This window comes from Cyphomyrmex costatus, unplaced genomic scaffold, assembly GCF_001594065.2.
Source record: "Cyphomyrmex costatus isolate MS0001 unplaced genomic scaffold, Ccosl1.0 scaffold135, whole genome shotgun sequence".
Taxonomy (NCBI): Eukaryota; Metazoa; Arthropoda; class Insecta; order Hymenoptera; family Formicidae; genus Cyphomyrmex; species Cyphomyrmex costatus.
This window is the reverse complement of record NW_017275337.1, coordinates 197,615-218,175: the sequence shown is the minus strand read 5'-3', so window position 1 is coordinate 218,175 and position 20,561 is coordinate 197,615. Positions and strand designations below refer to the sequence as shown.

Sequence of the window (20,561 nt, the reverse complement as noted above, 5' to 3'; positions counted from 1 at the left end):
AATATGTAAATGTTTTTATATATATAAATGTTAATGGATAAAAGATGAGGCATACAATAAATATTGCTGACGTCTAATATGGAATAAGTACAATATATAACAAAAAGAAAACAGAAAATAAGATATTTATAATTATGATATTGATACTGGAAACATCTGTGAATACATTGTGTAATCTATCATTAATTATATTCATAATATAATCATATAGATTCGCATAATGTAAACATAAAAAATGCATTAATTACATAAATATACTCTATACATGATTCTTGTTTTCGCGTGATAAAAAGTTTATATATATATATATATATATACACAGTATAAAAAAATTTTTTGAATTTAATTTACCAAAACTCAATAAACTAGAATACTAATTTAGACTTATACATTCGTATTTGAGAGAGAGATATGCGATAGATAACATAAGAGAAAGATTAGGAAACGTAAATTAAAGAAACAGAGATAGTTTGCATTCCTTTAGATTTTCAGAATACAAACCTTTTGTAAAATCAAGCAAATAGTGTATAATATATAAAACTAAAACATTCTCTCTTAACATATACTTATTGTTAGAAGAATAATGATGTATAATTCAATAAAAAAAATAACTGTACATTCATTCTGTAACAGTTTCATCTAAAATTTTTCATTTTTAAATATCGATCTAACTCGACATAGGTTCTTGATCTTTATCCTTCTTTTTCTTTTTCTTCTTCTTTTTCTCTTCTTTTGTCATAGATTCCTATATAACACATATAAGTATTTTATAATATAATAAATTTTCAAATTACATATATCTAATTGTGACAAAAAATTCAATTACCCCACTGGTAACTTCTTCCATTACAACAGACTCTTCGCCTTCCGTCTCATGTTTCTCCTTCTTCTTCTTCTTTTCTTTTTTCTTTTTTTTATCTTTCGGCGATGATGTTTCTAAAATCTCCGACGTTTCTTGTTTTGCTTCGTCTACTATACTTGTATCATTTTCTCTCTTCCTCTTTTTACTAACAATTACGTCACCATTCTTTTCCGTCTACATTTATCAAAAATATCTTATTAATATTATATGTATGTGTGTGTGTGTGTGTGTGTGTGTCTGTGTGTTTATAAAAAAATATTGGAAGACATTAGAGTAATCGACTTGCCGTTGTTGAAGTCAATGAAGCAGTTGTCACTGATGATGTTGCTAGATTTTGATAATCTTGATAATTATGTGACCATTCAGGAGGTGTTTTTTCATTTGGTTTTCCATATTTATCTAACAATCCTTCAGCTACCATACGTTTTTTCTGCGATGCTTTTGGTCCTAAACCCCATTTTCTTGGATATGAATCTCTCTCCATGATTACCCTTTTCAGTTTTGCAACTACTCCATGATCACACGCGGCCATGGTTGGAGAAGACATCAAAGCTATAGCTGAGATATATGTAAGATAAAAATAAGTATTGTTTGAAGCAATTTGAAGATCATATATAAGGATATGTATTACAAAGATATAAATATAAAAAATAATAAGATGAATATTAAGTTAAACAGTTTTAGGGGTGAATAATACGAGAAGTTGAACACTGTTGAGTTAAGCATTACCGTTACATTAAAAATATATTTACCAACTGCTACAGCTTCGCCCTTGGTAGTTACGATTACAATTTCCTCATTCAATTCTATCCCTTGGTCATACATCAAAACGCCTGGTAACATTATCTTAGCTCCGTAACAAATTGCATTTACCTAATAAATTTATACAACATAAAGCTGTTATAATAGTTTCCTTTCTATTCATTATTTTATTCATAACATTCGTTTTTCTTGCAAGAGGTAAAACGAGTGGAATACATACAGCGCTGTCCTTCATGATGATTCTTTTGTGATTTATTAGCAATGATTCCAATGGTCTTATAACTCTTCTCAGATAAGATTCATCTCCATGATTGTCATATAGCCATTGGGCATCTAGAATATCCTGCATACTGACCATACCATCCTGTTCAGATAAAACGCCAGAACGACTTCTTCGAAGTTCTTGCATGTGACAACCGGTACCTAAGAAGAGCCCAAGATGGACACACATAGTTCTGATATAGGAGCCAGCTTCACAACTAACACGGAATACTCCCATATTGCGTTCCTGGTCATAATCGAGGAACCAACTGTCGTAAACTGTTCTGACGCGGAGCTGTCTCTTGACCGCCGATATAAGCGGCGGCCTTTGGAAGAGAGCACCGCGCAATTTTTCCAAGGCTTGATTCACCTAAATCATCAGTATTAGTGTGAAATCAATATGAAATGCCTTTTGGATATTGATTGTTTATCTTTTGGTTAACAAAAAATGAATATTAACTTTTTCGCATAATTGTCAGGTAGGATCTCATGGATCTAACAATAATTTTTACTAGCTTTGTACATGCTCTTAAGAGGAATAAATAACTACAAATCAGTAATGGAGTGATCACTTGCCAGACAAGAGACTTGGTCACTATTTGATTTCCAGTCATACATATTATCTATATATTAATTTATTTGTAAAAATATTTATTTATTCTATGTCATATTGAATCATATTTGTTTAAATATTTATTTATTCCATTTTCCATAATGATCCATATTTACCTTTTGAATACTTTCTGCGGCAGAATGAAGCTTAAATACAGCAACATATTCCTTTCCGGCAGACTGCTGTGACTTGGCTAGTCTTGTTGCTCTATCTATGCAGACTATCAAACATCCTGATACCTTGGGATCCAATGTACCAGAATGACCAGTCTTCTCCACTCTTAAGATTTTCTTTATCCAAGCTACTACTTCATGCGATGATGGATTACATGGTTTGTCCAAATTGATGCAGCCTGATTTTATATACTCTGATAAGCTTCGATTTAGTGGGGTAGAACCACTGGTTAATGGAGTAAAATGCTTCGTGCGTGTCAACATTTTATCAAAATTCTGCAATAAGAAACAAATAAGAAATTTATCTCTCAAATCTTTCAAGTTATATCATGTAATTGTTGCGATCATGTGAAATATAAAGATTTATTGAAGTAAATACTACCTTAAATAACAGAGGCCAGTCTTTACATTCAAGTTTCACCTCCATTTTCGAAGGTTCGATCTCGTATTTAGTCGTCATCTTCTTATCCTTTTTCTTACTTTTCTCTAAAAGAAAATTAAAAGATATAGCCTAATCTACCCTAACCTCTACTTACTAAACAAAGCAAACTAGTTTTCACGTGTTATATTTATCGAAATAAATGTAGCGGGCAGTGTTTCTTGATTTGTTAGCTTTTTGTTAGCTTGTTTTAATATTTTAAATAGTACTATCATTGTAGGCGACCGATATTGCAATGAGCGGACACGTGTTCACCATAGGATTACTATATAAATACATAACAGAAACGACGCAATCCGGAATAATGCAGATAGAAGTCGACGCAATATTAAAAGAAGTATGAGAACGATATCACTTACCTTCTTCCATTTCAAAATTTGTTAAAACTGGAATGCCGAAACTTTGTTAAACTGGTAAAACATTCACTGAAATGGAAGCAATACGCCAATGCGGTACGGCGCCAAAAATGGAGCAAATACTCGCGAGAAAAGAAAGTGCCGAGCGGAGCAGACTCCGCTAGGACGGGAAGGAGGGGAAGGGGGTAGGAAAATGCATCTGCGCAGAAGTCGCGAAAAGGCGCCGAGTTTGAGAATAGAATTGGCTGCGTTCAGCAGAAAAAGCAGCTTTACAACTGTTATAAAATTCATGAATATGATTGACTTATACATTTAGATCTAATAAGGAAGTAAGGGTAATACCAATTATATTAAAAAATTTTACAATTGTTGCAAAGCTGCTTTCTCTGCTGGAACGCAGCCATTTATAGCAGGCATTGCTGAAAGTGAGGCTGCTTTCACATGCAGTGTAATTTGCGTAAGCGCAACTTGTATCAATCAATCAAATTGTATCATTAACTACTTCCTTATTCTTGTTGAGACAATTTGATTGGCTGACGCAAGTTACGCTGCATGTGAAAGCAGCTCAGTATTCGGTGTCAAAGCGCTATTGTTTGTTTGTTTGCGCTTTCGTTTGTTTGTTTTTTTTTTTTTTTTGTTGAAACTCCGTTTAACTTAACCATTCCAGTAACTTTGTAGTATTGACCAACTGTATTTATCATTTAGTTTTGACGACAGACGCGATTGGTCAATTCTAATGGACTAATCGGCCGATTAAGTTGGTGAAAGTAGCCGTAAGGAAAGGATAACGTAACTTTAGCGTTCACACTTCACCGTATCTGGAATAAACGGTATTGCAAAAACTCCCTAATAAGTAATATCTCAAGAGATCGAAGAATATTCTTAAATTACTTTCATATAGATTTTGATGCTTGTTAATTAATACTGATGTAATTACAAATAGTTTGTTTTTCCTTATATTTTAATGAATAAACCTGTTTGTTATTACAATGTTCATTGCGATAAGAAACATGATTATCGTAATGACTTCAAAAATCAGATCGCATTATTTAATTTAGTGTCACTACTGTGCGTATAATGTGTGTAGGAGCAGAAGTTTCTCTCTTGTAGATTGACCGATTGGTTTGTTTTTGGAGCTTTTATCTATCTTTTGTGGATAAAGCCTGATGTGGAAGGTTGGAAGTGTCCAGGTGTCTTGGATATGACTGGCTATGTTTACTTCGTCTGCGAGGATCTGGCCTAACTAAATATAGAAGAAGAAGAAGACGATTGACTGATTTTGTGAGATTGATAAATATATAAAACGGATACGACAAAAGACTGAAGAAAACAAAAGATAACGTGAAATTAAAAATGCATCCGTACTGGATTTTCTGCCGTAGGAGAGACACGAGAAAGTATATACTCCTATACTACACTTCGTTTGTTTAACGCGTCAGATGAATTAAGATAATTAACATTGTTACTCCGCAATCCCGACTAGTCCCGACTAACAATAATAATAATTTGTCATGGGTGAGCGAATGTCAGACTAATTGGCTCCTTTTCCAGTACGACGATCATGCGTCCCTGTAAAGCTTATTTTACCCGTACCAACGCGAAAGTTTATTTTAATACAGCTGATGTAGCGAGCAAACCGAGTTATTTCGGGCCTGCGTCCATTGCTAATGTCTAATCTCAGGTTCACAGACCGATTCCTACCGATCTCGATGTTGAAAGTCACTCCCTGGCTCCGGCACTTCCCGGAGTACTCTAATTAATTTTACATTTCAAACATGGATCCAGATCCTGTAGAGATGGCGAACGAGGTCAAAAGCAAAATCATACTGCATTGGAACTGTCGGGGTCTCATGGAGTTTCCGGAGGTAATAAGACAACACGGCAGTCACATTCAAGAGATATATCTGAAGTGGAACAAACTGACCACTCTGCCACCGTGGATCACGGAGCTGTTCAATGTGACCAACTTGTACATGTATGGCAATCGGATTGAACAGTTACCTGTGGAACTCGGTGAGATGACTCAGTTGACAGTGCTGGATTTAAGTGCCAACAAATTAGAACTGATATCTGGCTGCATCGGCAATCTGAGCAATCTAAAATCCTTATACTTGAATGACAACTTTATAAAGAGATTACCAATTGGTAAGTTTAAGACTACTAGATTGTTGCGTTTAAAGGGGAAAAAAGAGGTTTATTGACTCACATGAATGAAACAAAAACAGAGTTGAGCCAACTGAATAATCTGGAAATACTGTCTGTCTCGGGTAATCAGATTGTCGCACTGCCGGAGTGGACCGGTTCTCTTCCAAGACTTCAAGAGCTATATGTGGATAACAATCGACTGAAGGAATTACCTAACAGATTGACCATAGCTCCTGAACTTACCATGATCTCTGTGTGTTCAAACAGGTTGCTATTTCTATTAATATATGAATAAATATTCTAATTATTACAAATCAAATTATAAAAAGTCTAATATTCATAATCTGTTTTTAATTTTAATATCATTTTAAATATTGTCTTAAAATGTCATAAACCAATCAAAGACCGATATTCACAGTCGATTCTTATGTTTAAGAGATTGTCTTATATACAGTGTCTTAAGATATCATGAATCAATCAAAGAGTCACATTAGCATCTTAAGACATTGAGCTCCTCGCCCTGATGAAATAAATAACAAAGTTGATGAAATGTTGGCATTAACAATGGATCATGTCACAGTGATAATTTCATTCAAGCAAACCTTTTAGTACATCTCTTAAGATTACTTAAGATGGTCTCGAAATAACAACAAATTATGAATACAAGCACAAATTAATCGAGTTACGAATTTTGTATTTCAATAAATGTTTCTGCAGGTTGAAATATTTGCCACTGAATGGATTTCTATCAGCTCCCTGTATACGATTCGATGCAAACGAATACTTAAATTATGTATCGTATCCGCTTCTATTTCAATTACTTTCGCAACTACGCACGACGGTTGTTCGCGACAGAGAATGTTTGGCATTCGGGTAAGCACGTTAGAGTGTCAAATAGGAATAAATTATGCGCAAATAAAAAAATAAATCCTGACAATTGTTATTTTACTTTTGAAGTCTGTATAAAGTAAATTTACAATTTATGTACATATAATCACAGATGTTTTAAGACGCATTATGACACAAATATGCTAAACACAAATACAAAATTGTACATAAAAATGAAGGGTCTACATGAAATAAATGCCGATGTTATAATCGAATTACCACGGCAAATGCTAAAGATTCATGAAGTTCATGAAAACGTGACTTCTTCTTTGTTGGAATTAGCGCTAAGGAAAGTTTATACCGAAAGGTAATTAAGGAACCTTGTAAACAGGAATCTTGTCGTCTTTTTGCAAAAATATAAGTATCTCGCAGGTTTAATGTAAATACATTTCAGATATAAGCACACGCTCGACGTTTCCGTTTCTCCTGCAAACGTAACAATACTCTACAAACCACTTAAAAATATTGAACTGGACTTCACACTGTCTACGAGTTATACTTTGTACAATTTATTAACAAACGGGCCCACTGGTATCTGCATAAATTCTCAATGCCAGCAACCGATATTCACAGAAGCTTGGATTATTGTCGGTGTCAACCGTTATGCAGAATCTATGATAACGATCGCTTTATGTTGTAGCAGAAGGTAACATACAAAATAATCATGTAGTACCTGAGTATATCAGTTTGTGAGTTTTTTTAATTTGCAGTTGTGCTACTGCGTTTGCTGCACACTCAAGTACAACGACTATTAATCTTCATTGGCACTCCATCAATTGATGAATCCTCCTAACTGGGTATCTAATCAATCCGCTTCTGTATATATAATGTTAAGAGAATAAAAAAATCTTGCGCGTTCAACTGAAATCTTGTGTCAATAAGTTTTTAAATTAACTCTTTAACTTATTGTAATTGTAATTTATTTCGCAGCATCATGGCTATCAAGAACGATTATTCAATAATGCCTAGTAAGGAATTTAAATTCCATGACATAATGACGAATCAAATAAAATTATTACATAATGTCATTGAATGTAACTTCCTTAAGGTATTCAAGACTAGTCTCACTGATAACATTATCTTTCTTTTTATTAAAATATACGTTTGTGATTATGACTTGATGGATCATGCGTTATATAAAAATTCTGATTCGTTATGTTTTTTTCGCATTAAAGTTGAGTCACAACAAAAAATATTCTACATTCTTTCCTAGATGGCGAGTCAATCGTCTATTCAAGCGATCAGAAGATCTAACGCCTTGTCACGATCAAAGTTACACTTTACTAATGCCGCGGAAGCTTTGTCTTCGGGAAATCCTAGATCCTTCAACGTGCATAAATTCTCGTAGTAGATCTTCGCTTTGGATTGATCGTGCTGTGCGAGCGTTAACGCTGTTTCGGCATAGTCACTAGGAACGCCAGTCTCTTCTAAGGATTGGACGGCCAATAGGTACTCCACGATCTTTTTTTCGTGCACTCGACCTAATTTCAGTACTGCACGTGCCGCTCTGCATTTGGGAAATCCCATGTCGCTTAATTGCATAATCAACTGTAGATCATCCTCCGCCATGCCTGATAACAAGTCTGTTAGCGGTTTTGCGTGATTCGATGACATTGAGTTATCGTGCTTCGGAACTACATGCTCGTCACTGTCTGGACTTTCCAAATCAGGCCACGGCTTCCAATTCTGTTACAAGGAAGAATTAATAGAATTCAGTTGTACTTACACACACTGTAGAGAAAAAAAAAGTTTATTACCTCCATAACAGGCCGTTCTAATTCCTTTTGAAGCTCCTGCATTATTATTGAAACGCTACGGTGATTTTCGATGCTATGTGTGTCCGTGTCAGCTTTGTCATCTACTTGACTCTCTGTATCAGTTTCTTCCTCCTTACAAATCTCAGATGTATCATCAATAGTTAGTTCATTTATAATGTTCTCGAGTTTTCCTGCAGGTATCCATTGTGACCTAGGTTGTAAAACCTGCAAAAGATATTAAACATTATGACAAGAATCGTCTGCTACGTGTCTGCAATCATTTGCGATGCTTTTTAAGAGTCTTAGGCAGTAACAAATGTTTCATCAACCTGTGCCAATTCTTCCATGTCATTAATAGTTTTCAATTCCATATTATCAAAAGGACTGCTCGTATCATTATCAAAGTCAGCGAAGTCCAAACCTCCGTTGGTTTTTACATGATCTTGAAAGTCATTTGCTGGAGGTGACAGCGGCTGCGGCATGAGTATTGCCGCTTCTGGAGCAGGTGACGCATTGATAGGTAAATGCTTCACGCAATCCAGTGGCGGAGGCGATGAAGGAGTCTCCTCTTTCTCCTTCTTCTTCTTTTCTTTCAGCCGAGTTTGACGTGCCTTGCTATAAGCCTGTCTAGCCTTGCGCCATTCGCACATCTAATTACAAATTAATAAATTTATAATAACTAGGTCAAGAACAAGTCCTCAGAAACCGTTGACCAGGTTACAAAATAATTTGCAGACATTACTTAGAATATTAAGATAGCTAAACAATTATGGCTCCTACCTTTTCAAGTACCGATTTCTCCAAATTAAAGTCGTACATTAACTTTGATACATCCGGTAATCTATTATTATACGCCACGGGTAGACCAATCTTCCTCGGTGGTTTGTAGGCTTCTGCGATTTTGACATGAACTCCGTCCATGTAAGACGAAACCAAGTCGCATTGCGCCGACACGGATGATCGAGCCATTGATTCTTATCCGAAGGAAAATCTGGAAAACGCTACGAAATATCGCGCGACTTGCAGCGGAGATCCGTCGCTTTAATCGTCGATGCACGGAGCATAACCTATTTTCCGTTGAAATAAATATCATTTAATCGCTCGCGTCACATGCCACTGATACATTTCGCGCGTATGTGATTACGGTTTAATTAAATATTAAATTCCTTCTCTTTCTCTCTTGCTTTTTTGTAGCTGGAAAATCTCAATTAGTATCTCTCTAATGGTTGCAATGGTGAAAAATAACTCCATTTGACACACTTGACAAATCAAATTCTCTTCTCGTCATCGTCGTTGCGAGAATATCGATCATATCGATTGTCAGATGCCAGCAAGATAACAAAAAGAAAGGTTTCAGATATCGATATTCAATATACTATCAACTATCATATTCAAATCTTTTTTGTATCTTAGGTGTATCCATATTATTATTTTTATTTTCTATTTACTTTTTTATTTTATATTTAATAATTAAAAAAGTATAAATATAAGTTAAATAAATATTTTTTTTAACTATTTGTAAATAATAGCTATATATAGTTGCGTAGATAATTTTCGTGATTAAAACTATTTGACATCAGGTCTGGAAAATTAATAAAAAAATATGCACATTATCGCACTGTAACTTATTCGACTGTTTTCAATAATCTAATTTCTTGTTTTTGAATTTTTTATTTTATATTAGAAATTCTATACATATTTATATTAATTTTATTTGTATTAATGACAACGCTATAAAAATTGAAGGATCGCGGTTACCATATAAACAATATCATAATATATAATATCTGTATGTATAATATATGACGAAGTATATCACACTTTGACTATATAAACAGATATTACAATATATGTATATCATCAACTGAGACACTTCAGTCTCATGTGATCCGCATCGAATATAATAAATCAAAGTTACGCTTATAAAAATATACTTTATATAACGACTTCAAAGAATATTTAATATTATATATTACACAAACTATTTGTCAAAATTGCAGAAAATTAATATGTCATAAAAGATTCCATTTATATTAACAGTTTCCCCGGACTATTAATAAAATACTAAATATTATGACATTGATATTAATATTAAAATTAAACAATTATAAAAATAGATGAAAAATTATTTACGAGATGATAATAATAAATAAAAATATTTAAAAAGAAATTATATAGGTAAATATATATGGTTTGTATCACACGCATTTTGTGTTTCTTTAATTACTCGGGCTCGGGATCAATAGTATCGTAAGGTGGATGTGTTGAATGAAATCGTCTTTTAAAAGTGTCCATCAATTTTTTAATAAAATTTTTATGCTTTTTTATCGACTCTTGAATTGTCCAAAAAGTATCTAGACCTAAGTGGTCGATAATTCTCATTGAGAATCTTTGCACCTGAAACAGATTATAATTTAAAATGTTAATAATTAACAATTTATTATTTATGTAATAATTTAATAAAATATAACTTTTAATTTAACATAATTTTAACAAATAAGTATATAATATGCACAAATAGTATATCTATATGTGATTAACTCTAGAAGTAGATATATATAATGTGTACGTGTTAAAAAAATTGTCTTTTATTTACGGATAATATACATATGTAAACATTTTCGTAAATCGACTGAAATATTAAGCCAAGATGTCTAGGATGATCTTCTTCAAATTTTTTAGGTTTATTTTTTAGATTATATTGGTTTAATATTAGTTTTTTTGTGTAAATATTAAAAGGATTCACAAATTAATAATAAATCGATGAGAATATTGCAAAAATGCAACCGTAATTATAATTATTTAGGTAAAATTGGATTAATTTATAGTTCTACACGAACAATGGTTTTTATTTTAAGTGCTAGAATTAATAAGTCACTTTAAATACGTTAATATAGTATTATAAAATTTACCTTCTCAATTTGTTCGTCAGAATAAATGTTTTCAAGAATCTTTGTTATTATTGCACTTATAGTAAGTAATCTATAGAAAAATATATTATAATTAAGAAATCTTTGAAGTGTACATATTTAAAAAAATATATATATATATTTAGAAAAGTTATGTTACTTGGGTTTTAAGATCTCAAAATTTGTTAATATATGATCAAGGATCAAGTCGTTGCGCGCATGCTTCTCAATAATATATATAAAGGCAAGACAATGCTCCTTATCGGGAAATGATTTGGTAAATGCTGTAATATTTAAATAGTTAATGATGATATCGGGATTTTCAGCGCAACTCAAACTTTTTAGTAATCGTTTTTGAAATTTATCCGTTTTACGATCTTTTTTTAAATAAATTTCCAACATTTTATCCCAAATAGTTCTATTGGCTGTCATCAAACCAGGACAGTATACAAAATTTTGATATTGTGGAATTCTAAAACACATGTTTGTCAAGATCAAAATATATATACGTTTCATGTGTATAGCCAACTTTACATTCATATTTTTATATTATATACATTTTATATTAAACAATCTTAATTATATATACTTTGCGCGTAAAATTAAATTTTGTTCTACGCAATTCGGTGTCATTTCATTTATTATATGCAACCAAGTAATTATATCATACCATAGTAAAGAAATAAATAAAAGAAGATTACATCGACAAATGACGCTTGTCCATTTATTATGTAGGTATTTTCACTTATACGCAACGGTATATTTAATCTATTATATGTGTACTATATCATTGAAATAAAAATAGGAATTTTTTGAGGGAAAAAAGTAAGGAGAATATGTTTGATCTTGACGATTTAATGAAACAGAGAATCGGCTATCTACATATATGCACGCGTACACAGACACAATTTACGAGATAATCGTGGAGTAAGAAAACTTACTTATGAGTCTTGGGATCCTCGAGATGTTTCCTCAATTTAGTGGCAGCTATTTCCTTACATTTCATGTCACCGAGAGTACATGCAAGTTTTAAAGCATTTGCCCTTATAAGCGTAATGATATGGTTCTCATTAGGTTCTTCTTCGTATCCTGTTTCGATAAGTAGTCTACCTAAGAGCTCTTTCATACGCAACTATAATAGAAATCATGAAATATTGTGTTGATTTTATAATAATTTATTGATATTTTTGTTAGTTTTTAGATATGTTCAGAATCATATATGCGAGTATTTATTATTATTAAGCTTTACTAATTTAATACATTCACATATTACATGAGTGATAAATAAAGCTGCGTCTTAGTTTTAATTATAACATATACATATATATATGTATATGTATATAATTTGAAAACTAAATTCAAACAATTACCTATGTTATAATAGACTCATTTAAACATAGAATAAAACATCACGGTAATTTTGGAAAAAGTGTTGATAATTTATCGCAATTTCAGCGGCATTTGTCACTAATTTTAATAGAATATTCTACGTTGAATAATTATATTTTAATTTTCAGCTACTTTAATTTCTATATATTAGTATTAAAAATACAGAACTCACAAATCCAAATAAATTTGTGAAATTAGCACGCTGTTTTATCAATATAAAAAGAGTATTAATGATAGTTCTATAGTGGCACTATATGGCTTTACATATACTATAATTCTTGTATATAGTTGATCCTTATATCGAAACAACAAAAGTGTTTTTATATTAAAATCCGTGTTTTTTATATTAAAATATTAATTATTACTTTATCTGTCATAACTAAAAGTAGTTGCTTCTTTTGTCGTTGCAAATTAGCTTAACTAAGTTTTAATAATAACATGTATTATAACATTATTACTTTGAATTTTTTATTATTGGACACGTTACAATTTATTTCTTCTATAACTGACAAGATTAATTGTGCTTATTACACCAACATTTTAGACTAGAAACTTACATAGAATTAAAAGAAGATTGTTTAACTTAATCAAGATTATATGTAGTAATTTTAACTTATAATAATGATCATATACTTTATATATTTTATGTAATATTGAAAATGATTCGATCGGAGTCGAAACGTTTGTTTTAGTAATGTTTATATAATGATTGTTTGAATTAAATTATTTGTTAAATTACTTGGCTCTTTGCCCTCTTTATATTTATATTATTTTAAAATATTAAATTAAAAATATGGCGTGTTAACATTGCAAATCTAATACTACACTTGCCTTCCAAAGAGAGTACAAATAAAAGAAAAATATTTTTACCTTAATTCTGAACATGTCTGGCAACAAAAGAATCTTCAATAACCGCGTTACAATTCGTAAAAATGTATACCATGGCACATAATTTCTTTCATTTGCTAAATAACTTATAATATTAATAAACAAGTATCCACTCATTTCTTTATTTTCTTCCATCATAAAGAAAAATGCATCATTAATAATTTGAGCACGATTAAAGACATGTATATTCAAGTATTTTCTTCCACTATGTAAGTAATTTGAAATTTTATGCCAATTTTTGATGTCGTAATTAACACGATAATACCCTGTAACATCATCCATTGTATTCATTATTACGTTTTTTCAATTAAAAACTTTTTATTATATTTTAAAATATAGATATATTATTTTTTTTTTAATAATAAAGAAATATTACGAATACTTTAAAATATTAATTAGAGTGTAGAAAATAGTACAAAAATTATTATAAATCATAAATGATTTTACATTGATAATTAAGCCAGATTTTAAATAATTTAGGCATTAAATATAAAAGTACATATAAAGCTGAACGGTTGTAATAAACTTTTGTCATAATAACAAAAATAAAATAAATGAAGAAGCAGAAAAAATTTGTTAATCCGCACTTACCAGTATGTTGTAAATTAACAATAAACCAATCTTTTGAATTAATTAAAAAAGTTATATTTTGATCTGGTCGTAACCAATGTTTAGGCACAGTATTATTGAAGTATAGATTAGACTGCGTAGTGTAAGTCAAGGGGATCCACCATTTATTAGTGATAGTTTCATTAAATTTCTGAACACATATTTGAGATATTGTTACTTCACCAATTGTATAATTTCTTATTACGTTTACGATAGGGTAACGGTCTTGGTTCATCCAAGTATCCATAACTTCTTTTATTTTGTAATCTTTGTGTAAGACATCAGATTCATCTAGAGCACTTTGCATGGAGCTCCAAAAATCGTCTGAATTAGCCACACCAAATTGGCTAAATTAAAAAATTATTTATTAGGGGCTACGTATACATCAAGGAGTATAAATTTTATTACAAACTACTAAAGGATCTATGTAAATTTATATAATTCAATTTAATTTAATTTACCGATATATGCAACAAAATTTAAAATATAAGATAGAACTAACTTACATTAAATTATAACTAAATAAGAAATAAAGTATGCGATTTTATAATTAAATAGCAACATAAAATGTTGAGTATTTAAGTTCTATAAAATACCTATAAGAGTATATGTATACATACATATATATGTGTATATATATATATATGTTATACTTTATTTTTTTAAATATAAATACAAGAAAAGTTATTATATTTATTTAAATTTAATATTGTGCTATATAATATTACACTACTATATTATGCACACTTACTATCTGGCCAAATACGTAATAAGACCCTTTCGAAATACTTCAGCGGTAATTGTATTATATAACATACGTAATAAAACTGGTGCTGCAAAAATTAGCATCATAAACTGTGTAATATATTAATGATATTGATACATTAAATGCAGATATATATTTATAGTACATAATATATATATGTATAATTATAATATGTAATGTAAATGTATATTGTACAGAAAAAATATTTGTTTGCAGTCTCCATTTATTTGTTTCTTTATTTTACTTATTACTACATACATTAATAAGAAATCTACGAATAATATTCTAATTATATTTACACAGTCCTACCTTTTATATAAACTTCACTACCAAATATTGTCCCATGATCAAGAGTATTATTGTTAAGTTTCAATGTGACAGACTGCATTGTGCCAATATCTTTAAAAAGACTATATTGAATAAATCCAAACATCTGAACATCCTCTTTAAAACCTTTCCAAAACTACAAAAAGAGTTTTACAATGTGACCAAATAAAAAATTCGCATCAAAGAAGAAAACTGATTGATTTGCTACTTCTAATAACTTTTCTATTTTTTTTTCTGTAAATTATATTATCTTTCATGTTAAACGTTTTATAAGAGAAGAGTATATATGGTATATATTGTAGTATGAATATTTTTAAAAATATAGGAAATTACTGAATATAAAAACAATAAATATTATATCTTAAAACCTTATTGTTATTTTGTTTAAAATTTTTTTAAACATTTTGTAAAAGATTTTTTTTAATGTTGAATATATGACGAATGTAGAGAAAATAAAATATTGTATTTTCAAATTTTAATAAAACTATATTACATATTATAAATAATATATAGTATTTAAATATAAAAAATTAAGAATAGCGAATTATTAATGCAATAAATACAAAAAATAAAGTGTCTATATTCTAAAAAAAATTTGTATTAAAATGTTTTATAATTGTTCGCGCGCGCGCGCGAGAAATGTATTATAATCTTTTAATGATTCTAAATTAAACACGTATCGTGCAATCTTTGCTTTACACTTCTATTTTCATATTTATAAAAATTTTTAATTTAATTGCATTTAATATTGATATTACTTTAAAATTAAATTATATAATAATGTTTTTTTAATAGTACATAATAGATATATCTAATAAAAATATGTATATAATGGATCATATTTAATGATTCCTGGTCCTCCAGGTTGGGGATTATAAAGCGTCAGGTTAGTGCGTGCGTGCGTGCGTGCGTGCGTGTGTGTGTGTGTACACATATAATGCTTCTTAAAACTTTTTTTTTAAAGGCAATTATGCATTTAGAATATTAAATAAATAATAACCTTCTCAAGAAGTGTCGTTTCGATAAACATAGTAAGTCCCTCTTTTAACCACTGATAGGTCCACCAAGATGGAGTGACCAAATTGCCAAACCAATAATGTATAATTTCATGTGATACTAGTAATGCTACTTCTGTCGACTTATATCTTGGATGTTTGTTGTCATTATAAAGTAATGCTTCACTGAAGGACAGAATATAACATTAAATATAATTATGTAAAATATTTATTCTGCGAATATGCAGTCTAATGTCTTTTTCTAAATAATTATACGTTATATTTATAATTCACTTAATAATTCGGAATTTTTGAAATAATTTTCTTTTCATATATATGGTATGTACATGAAACACATGCATACATATACATATTTTATAAAATGGTAGAACAAATTTGTAATGTATTAAATATATGTTATATTTTAGATCAATCTATAAACTTGGAAATAGTCATATAACAAAAAGTCACAGTAATACAAAGTCTGCGTTCCATTTAACGTTCATAACGTTCGTGAAATCATTTCATCTTTGCTGTTTATATTAAATATTAAACAAGGGCAAACAATGATTGAGAGCACAAAATGGAGCGTAGCCAAAGTGGTAACACGCTAATGTGATACCCTCGGTGATACCACTATATAATTACATGATAAAAATCACATCTCATTGTGTCCCTATTATGACATATATATATAACACATCAAAACAATATATAATAAATATAACATCGCCGTTCAACAGTTTTATTGCAATCGTTTTATGATTCGTCTCGCTGATTGGATTATACTTTTAGATCTAAAGGAATTAGTTCTATCTCAGTGAAGAATCATGAAACAGTTGTAAACCTTTGAGTCTGCTGAACGCGACCATTTTATATCATATAGTGACACTACAATTTATAAGATTTATATTATGAGTCTATTGTAATGTGAACACATGACATTTTTATTGCTGTTGAAAGTGTGAATTTTTTAAATATCTATAAAGTGCATTAAATTAATAATAGTTTTAATAATAGTTTAAAAAAAACTTTAAATAAGTTAACAACTCTCGCAATTAAAAATCAAAATATAAAATAACCTATGTATTTAAAGTTGTACATCGGTTTACAGGCAAACGAGTCACAATGTTAGTTATAATTTAACCAATAATAAGTTACCAGTAAGCTGACGAGGAACTTCACTGGCCGATGATTGTGCTTATACTTATAGACAACATTAAGAATTTAATCTAAATACGAATGGATAACATCCACCGCTGAAGATGGCAAAAAACTATTGCCGAAACGTCCGGAATAGCTCGTAATCGTTGGATCACGAATTAAATGTAATAAGTATCGTTAAATTATAACTAATATTGTGACTCTATTTGCCAGTAAACCGATGCACAACTTTAAATATATAGGTTATTTTATATTTTGATTAATAATAGTTTTGAATACTATAAAAGAAACATTGGCTAGTTTTAATAGTTTAATTAATATTTTTTTAATTATTTATGCTACCTGTAAATGATGAGTCCCCAATGTTCCATGCCTAAACTCGGATAATGCGGTATTACGACGTGATCCGTTTTCGGCATTTTATCGGAACTATTGAAATATTCGGTGAAAACTGGCTTGGCATTTTTAGCAATTGTAAGCGATATTTCTACTTGCGACATCCAAGATCTCCTGCACCACGTATTCATATTGCCTGCATTGGAAATATAAATGTAATCAGAGTTGGGAACCATAACAATCGCCACAAGATAAGTGGACATTTTAAGAGTAGTTTTGAAGCGTGTCATGACTGTGTTAGCGTCTACCGTGTATTCTATTCGTACTGGCATGTTTGACAATGCACTATATTTATTGTGATGCTTTACAGATATGTTAAAAGTGGCTTTGAATGCTGGTTCGTCCCAACATGGAAATACTCGTCTGGCTCCATTCGGTTCGAAAAATGTTGCAATCGTCCACCTATAATTTAATGAAATACCTTAAATTTCGTAAATTTAACACTTATGTCAGATAACGTAATTTAAATTTAGAAAATACTAATGTTTTATTTAATATTTACTTACATTTTCTTTCCTTCTTCGTTTGTGTATGGAAATTTCATGAAACCATTTTCTTTAATATGAGTTTCAGATAGAATACCAGTAAATTTTATGTTAAGAGTGTAAAAACCAGGCGATAATACATTTTTGAATTCAAGTGTTAAGATACTCGTTACATTGTCATGAGTATGTTCCATCGGTTTATAAACTATATTCTTGTCATTAGTCAACGTTGTCACTGTTTCATCTATTAATAAATCTCTCGCGTGTAAGCTTATATTTTGCGATGGATAATGAATCTCAATTCGAATATCGGATTCGCCGATGAAAACGGAGTCATTTCCTTCGAGATAACTCGTCGGCGTCAGTTCAATGTCGTAGTGAAAAGGTATCGCGTTGCTGGGTAAACGACGTATAATTTCAAAATTACCATTGATGCAAAAACTCATAGCCAATATGAAGCTAACATTTAATAACAACTTTAAGAATCCCATATTGATCCACAATCGTTTCACGTATCTACAATATTTTGTTGCTGTATAAATTAAAATTTTAAAAAAGAAACAAATGATAATGCGATCCAAATTGTAACTTGATTAATCTTTATACAAAAATAAAAAATGTGAAAAGATAATTATAACTATTTTTATTAAGATTAATATATGTATATATAGCTAATTTGGAAAAATTATGAATTTCTTAATTATTTTCTGTATTTAATATTTAATATACTTTGATGCATTTGTACTTTTAATTGATCCTGTTATTTTTATTTTCGTAGAATTTAAGAAACAAAATATAAAAGATCAATTTAAAAAAAAATTAATATAATTAAATTCAGTTAATTCAACTTTTTAAACATGTAAATAGTGTGTGTATATTTGGCTGTATAAATTATTTACAATGGGAAATAAAACATGGATACAATGTTGATATGTAATATTTGAATTGTTTATCGAGTAAAGTAGCTACATGTGTTATATAAAGTTTAAATTTATTTCTTGATTCAATTATATTTATCTTTTCTAATATATTTTAACTCAATATTTAATCTTTATTAAATTTCTTCAATAAAAAACCAATTTTGTTAAGAAAATATATATAACATATAGAATGGCTCAAGTAATATAAATTAAATAAAAATATATTAAGAAGGGTTTGAGAACAAGCCAGTAAATTTTAATACTTAAAACAAAAGATTTATTGTAAATAACAATTAGCTGAAAATATAAACAACAGACGTTTCGACTCCAATCGAGTCATTATCAATGTTAAGTATACCTATAATACGATTAAGACGGTTAAACGATAAATAATAAAAAGATTATTAAATCATTTGCGGCTTTGATGCAAATTGAAGAGTCGCTCTTGGAAGTTCTTATTTCTATTCTAATAATATATTATGTCACTTTCATGTGGTTTACTGGCTCGTAACCCTTCTCAACATACTTTTTTATTTCTTAAGAAATTTTCTAAAAAATTATTAGACAAAATTTTAGAATTATATAAATATTATCATTTTTTAATTTTTATAAGTAGGTTTATATAAAAGTTTAAAATATAGTAATTAATAAACCATTTTTTTTTAATATTTTCAGTAAGAGATATAAACCTCTATTTAATTATTATAATTTTTTTAAGTTACTTTGTATTATAGATACCTGATTCAGATTAAAAATACAGTTGATATCTAGAGTCTACAGCATGATTACTATTGTAATCTTGTCATATTGAAAGATCCTTGAATACTGACTACAATGTCAATCTTTTGTGCTATTTTATGTATCAAGTATATCATATAAATGTTATGTTTATCAATATATATATGATGTTATTTACCTAATTTTAAACGTATACGTTTCGTTCTCGATAACAAATATTGAGACTTGTAACGTATTTATATAATAAACAATTAAAATTTTTCGAGAATTAAGCTTTTCAAGAAATTGAATAATAAGAAAAAAATACTTGTAAATGTGTCCATTTTTCACGAAATTACGCTTACTTAAAATTATGCAAAATTTTGACATAAATTGATGTTGCAATAATTTTGTTGACGAATTTATATCTTGTTATCTTGAAATATATGTCACAATATATTCTTAAACTTTAAGGAGATGAATAGATGATAAGTGTATTAAATACACTAAGTAATCTGTGAACTTTATTTTTAATTTTAGTGTATAAAGTCCACTACATCGTCTCTTAATTTTGCATTTACTTTAATTCTATAAAAAGATTGTTTATCATTTTTTATTCTGTTAAATCAATTTTGAAATTTTTATATGATTATAATATCGAATAGTTTGATTGAAAAAACGCATTTTTTTTATTAAATTCTTTGTGATATATGTTTAGTAAAGTAATATTTGTGTGTATT

General features: G+C 29.6%; 4 protein-coding genes across 6 annotated transcripts; 1 reads left to right on the top strand and 3 right to left on the bottom strand.

Annotated features, from left to right (window-relative positions):
* Positions 1-667: 667 nt before the first annotated feature.
* Positions 668-3,572, bottom strand: Nop60B (dyskerin pseudouridine synthase 1 Nop60B). The gene is made up of 8 exons (XM_018551171.1): positions 3,470-3,572; positions 3,054-3,157; positions 2,615-2,947; positions 1,845-2,255; positions 1,615-1,735; positions 1,149-1,420; positions 827-1,036; positions 668-745 (listed from the first exon to the last, which is right to left on the bottom strand). The coding sequence occupies exons 1-8, from the start codon at positions 3,477-3,479 to the stop codon at positions 668-670; spliced, it is 1,539 nt and encodes a 512-aa protein (XP_018406673.1). The 5' UTR covers positions 3,480-3,572.
* Positions 3,573-4,226: 654 nt separating this feature from the next.
* LOC108782796 (leucine-rich repeat protein SHOC-2) lies at positions 4,227-7,399 on the top strand. 3 transcript variants are annotated; one of them, XM_018551162.1, is made up of 7 exons: positions 4,227-4,296; positions 4,577-5,611; positions 5,692-5,878; positions 6,329-6,484; positions 6,612-6,806; positions 6,894-7,145; positions 7,210-7,399. In XM_018551162.1, the coding sequence occupies exons 2-7, from the start codon at positions 5,242-5,244 to the stop codon at positions 7,277-7,279; spliced, it is 1,230 nt and encodes a 409-aa protein (XP_018406664.1). In that variant the 5' UTR covers positions 4,227-4,296; positions 4,577-5,241; the 3' UTR covers positions 7,280-7,399. The 3 variants fall into 3 exon arrangements, with proteins under 3 accessions (XP_018406664.1, XP_018406665.1, XP_018406666.1); XM_018551163.1 differs by lacking the exon at positions 4,227-4,296 and having other exon boundaries at positions 4,520-4,863; positions 5,148-5,611; XM_018551164.1 differs by lacking the exon at positions 4,227-4,296 and having other exon boundaries at positions 4,520-4,863; positions 5,252-5,611; positions 7,210-7,398.
* Positions 7,400-7,607: 208 nt separating this feature from the next.
* LOC108782815 (uncharacterized) lies at positions 7,608-9,467 on the bottom strand. Its single transcript, XM_018551185.1, has 4 exons — positions 9,037-9,467; positions 8,586-8,906; positions 8,257-8,481; positions 7,608-8,185 (listed from the first exon to the last, which is right to left on the bottom strand). The coding sequence occupies exons 1-4, from the start codon at positions 9,223-9,225 to the stop codon at positions 7,733-7,735; spliced, it is 1,188 nt and encodes a 395-aa protein (XP_018406687.1). The 5' UTR covers positions 9,226-9,467; the 3' UTR covers positions 7,608-7,732.
* Positions 9,468-10,479: 1,012 nt separating this feature from the next.
* On the bottom strand, positions 10,480-20,165 carry LOC108782757 (aminopeptidase Q). Its single transcript, XM_018551114.1, has 12 exons — positions 20,150-20,165; positions 18,206-18,716; positions 17,646-18,101; positions 16,145-16,325; positions 15,127-15,280; positions 14,803-14,884; positions 14,034-14,398; positions 13,425-13,708; positions 12,107-12,297; positions 11,326-11,637; positions 11,169-11,238; positions 10,480-10,653 (listed from the first exon to the last, which is right to left on the bottom strand). The coding sequence occupies exons 1-12, from the start codon at positions 20,163-20,165 to the stop codon at positions 10,480-10,482; spliced, it is 2,796 nt and encodes a 931-aa protein (XP_018406616.1).
* Positions 20,166-20,561: the final 396 nt, after the last annotated feature.

Bases quoted from the DNA above. Each gene is read 5' to 3' on its own strand.
- Nop60B (XM_018551171.1), bottom strand. The intron at 2,256-2,614 runs GTAAATATGGAT...CTGATGATTTAG, and splicing joins CCGCAGAAAGTATTCAAAAG to GTGAATCAAGCCTTGGAAAA. The intron at 1,037-1,148 runs GCAAGTCGATTA...TGATAAATGTAG, and splicing joins CTTCATTGACTTCAACAACG to ACGGAAAAGAATGGTGACGT.
- LOC108782757 (XM_018551114.1), bottom strand. The intron at 16,326-17,645 runs GTAGCATAAATA...TCTGTCCTTCAG, and splicing joins TGGGGACTCATCATTTACAG to TGAAGCATTACTTTATAATG. The intron at 11,638-12,106 runs GTAAGTTTTCTT...CATGTGTTTTAG, and splicing joins GAGGATCCCAAGACTCATAA to AATTCCACAATATCAAAATT.
- LOC108782796 (XM_018551162.1), top strand. From the start codon at position 5,242: ATGGATCCAGATCCTGTAGAGATGGCGAACGAGGTCAAAAGCAAAATC. The intron at 5,612-5,691 runs GTAAGTTTAAGA...AAACAAAAACAG, and splicing joins TATAAAGAGATTACCAATTG to AGTTGAGCCAACTGAATAAT. The intron at 6,485-6,611 runs GTAAGCACGTTA...ATATAATCACAG, and splicing joins AGAGAATGTTTGGCATTCGG to ATGTTTTAAGACGCATTATG.
- LOC108782815 (XM_018551185.1), bottom strand. From the start codon at position 9,225: ATGGCTCGATCATCCGTGTCGGCGCAATGCGACTTGGTTTCGTCTTAC. The intron at 8,907-9,036 runs GTAGGAGCCATA...ATTTGTAATTAG, and splicing joins AGAAATCGGTACTTGAAAAG to ATGTGCGAATGGCGCAAGGC. The intron at 8,186-8,256 runs GTAATAAACTTT...TCCTTGTAACAG, and splicing joins TAGAACGGCCTGTTATGGAG to AATTGGAAGCCGTGGCCTGA.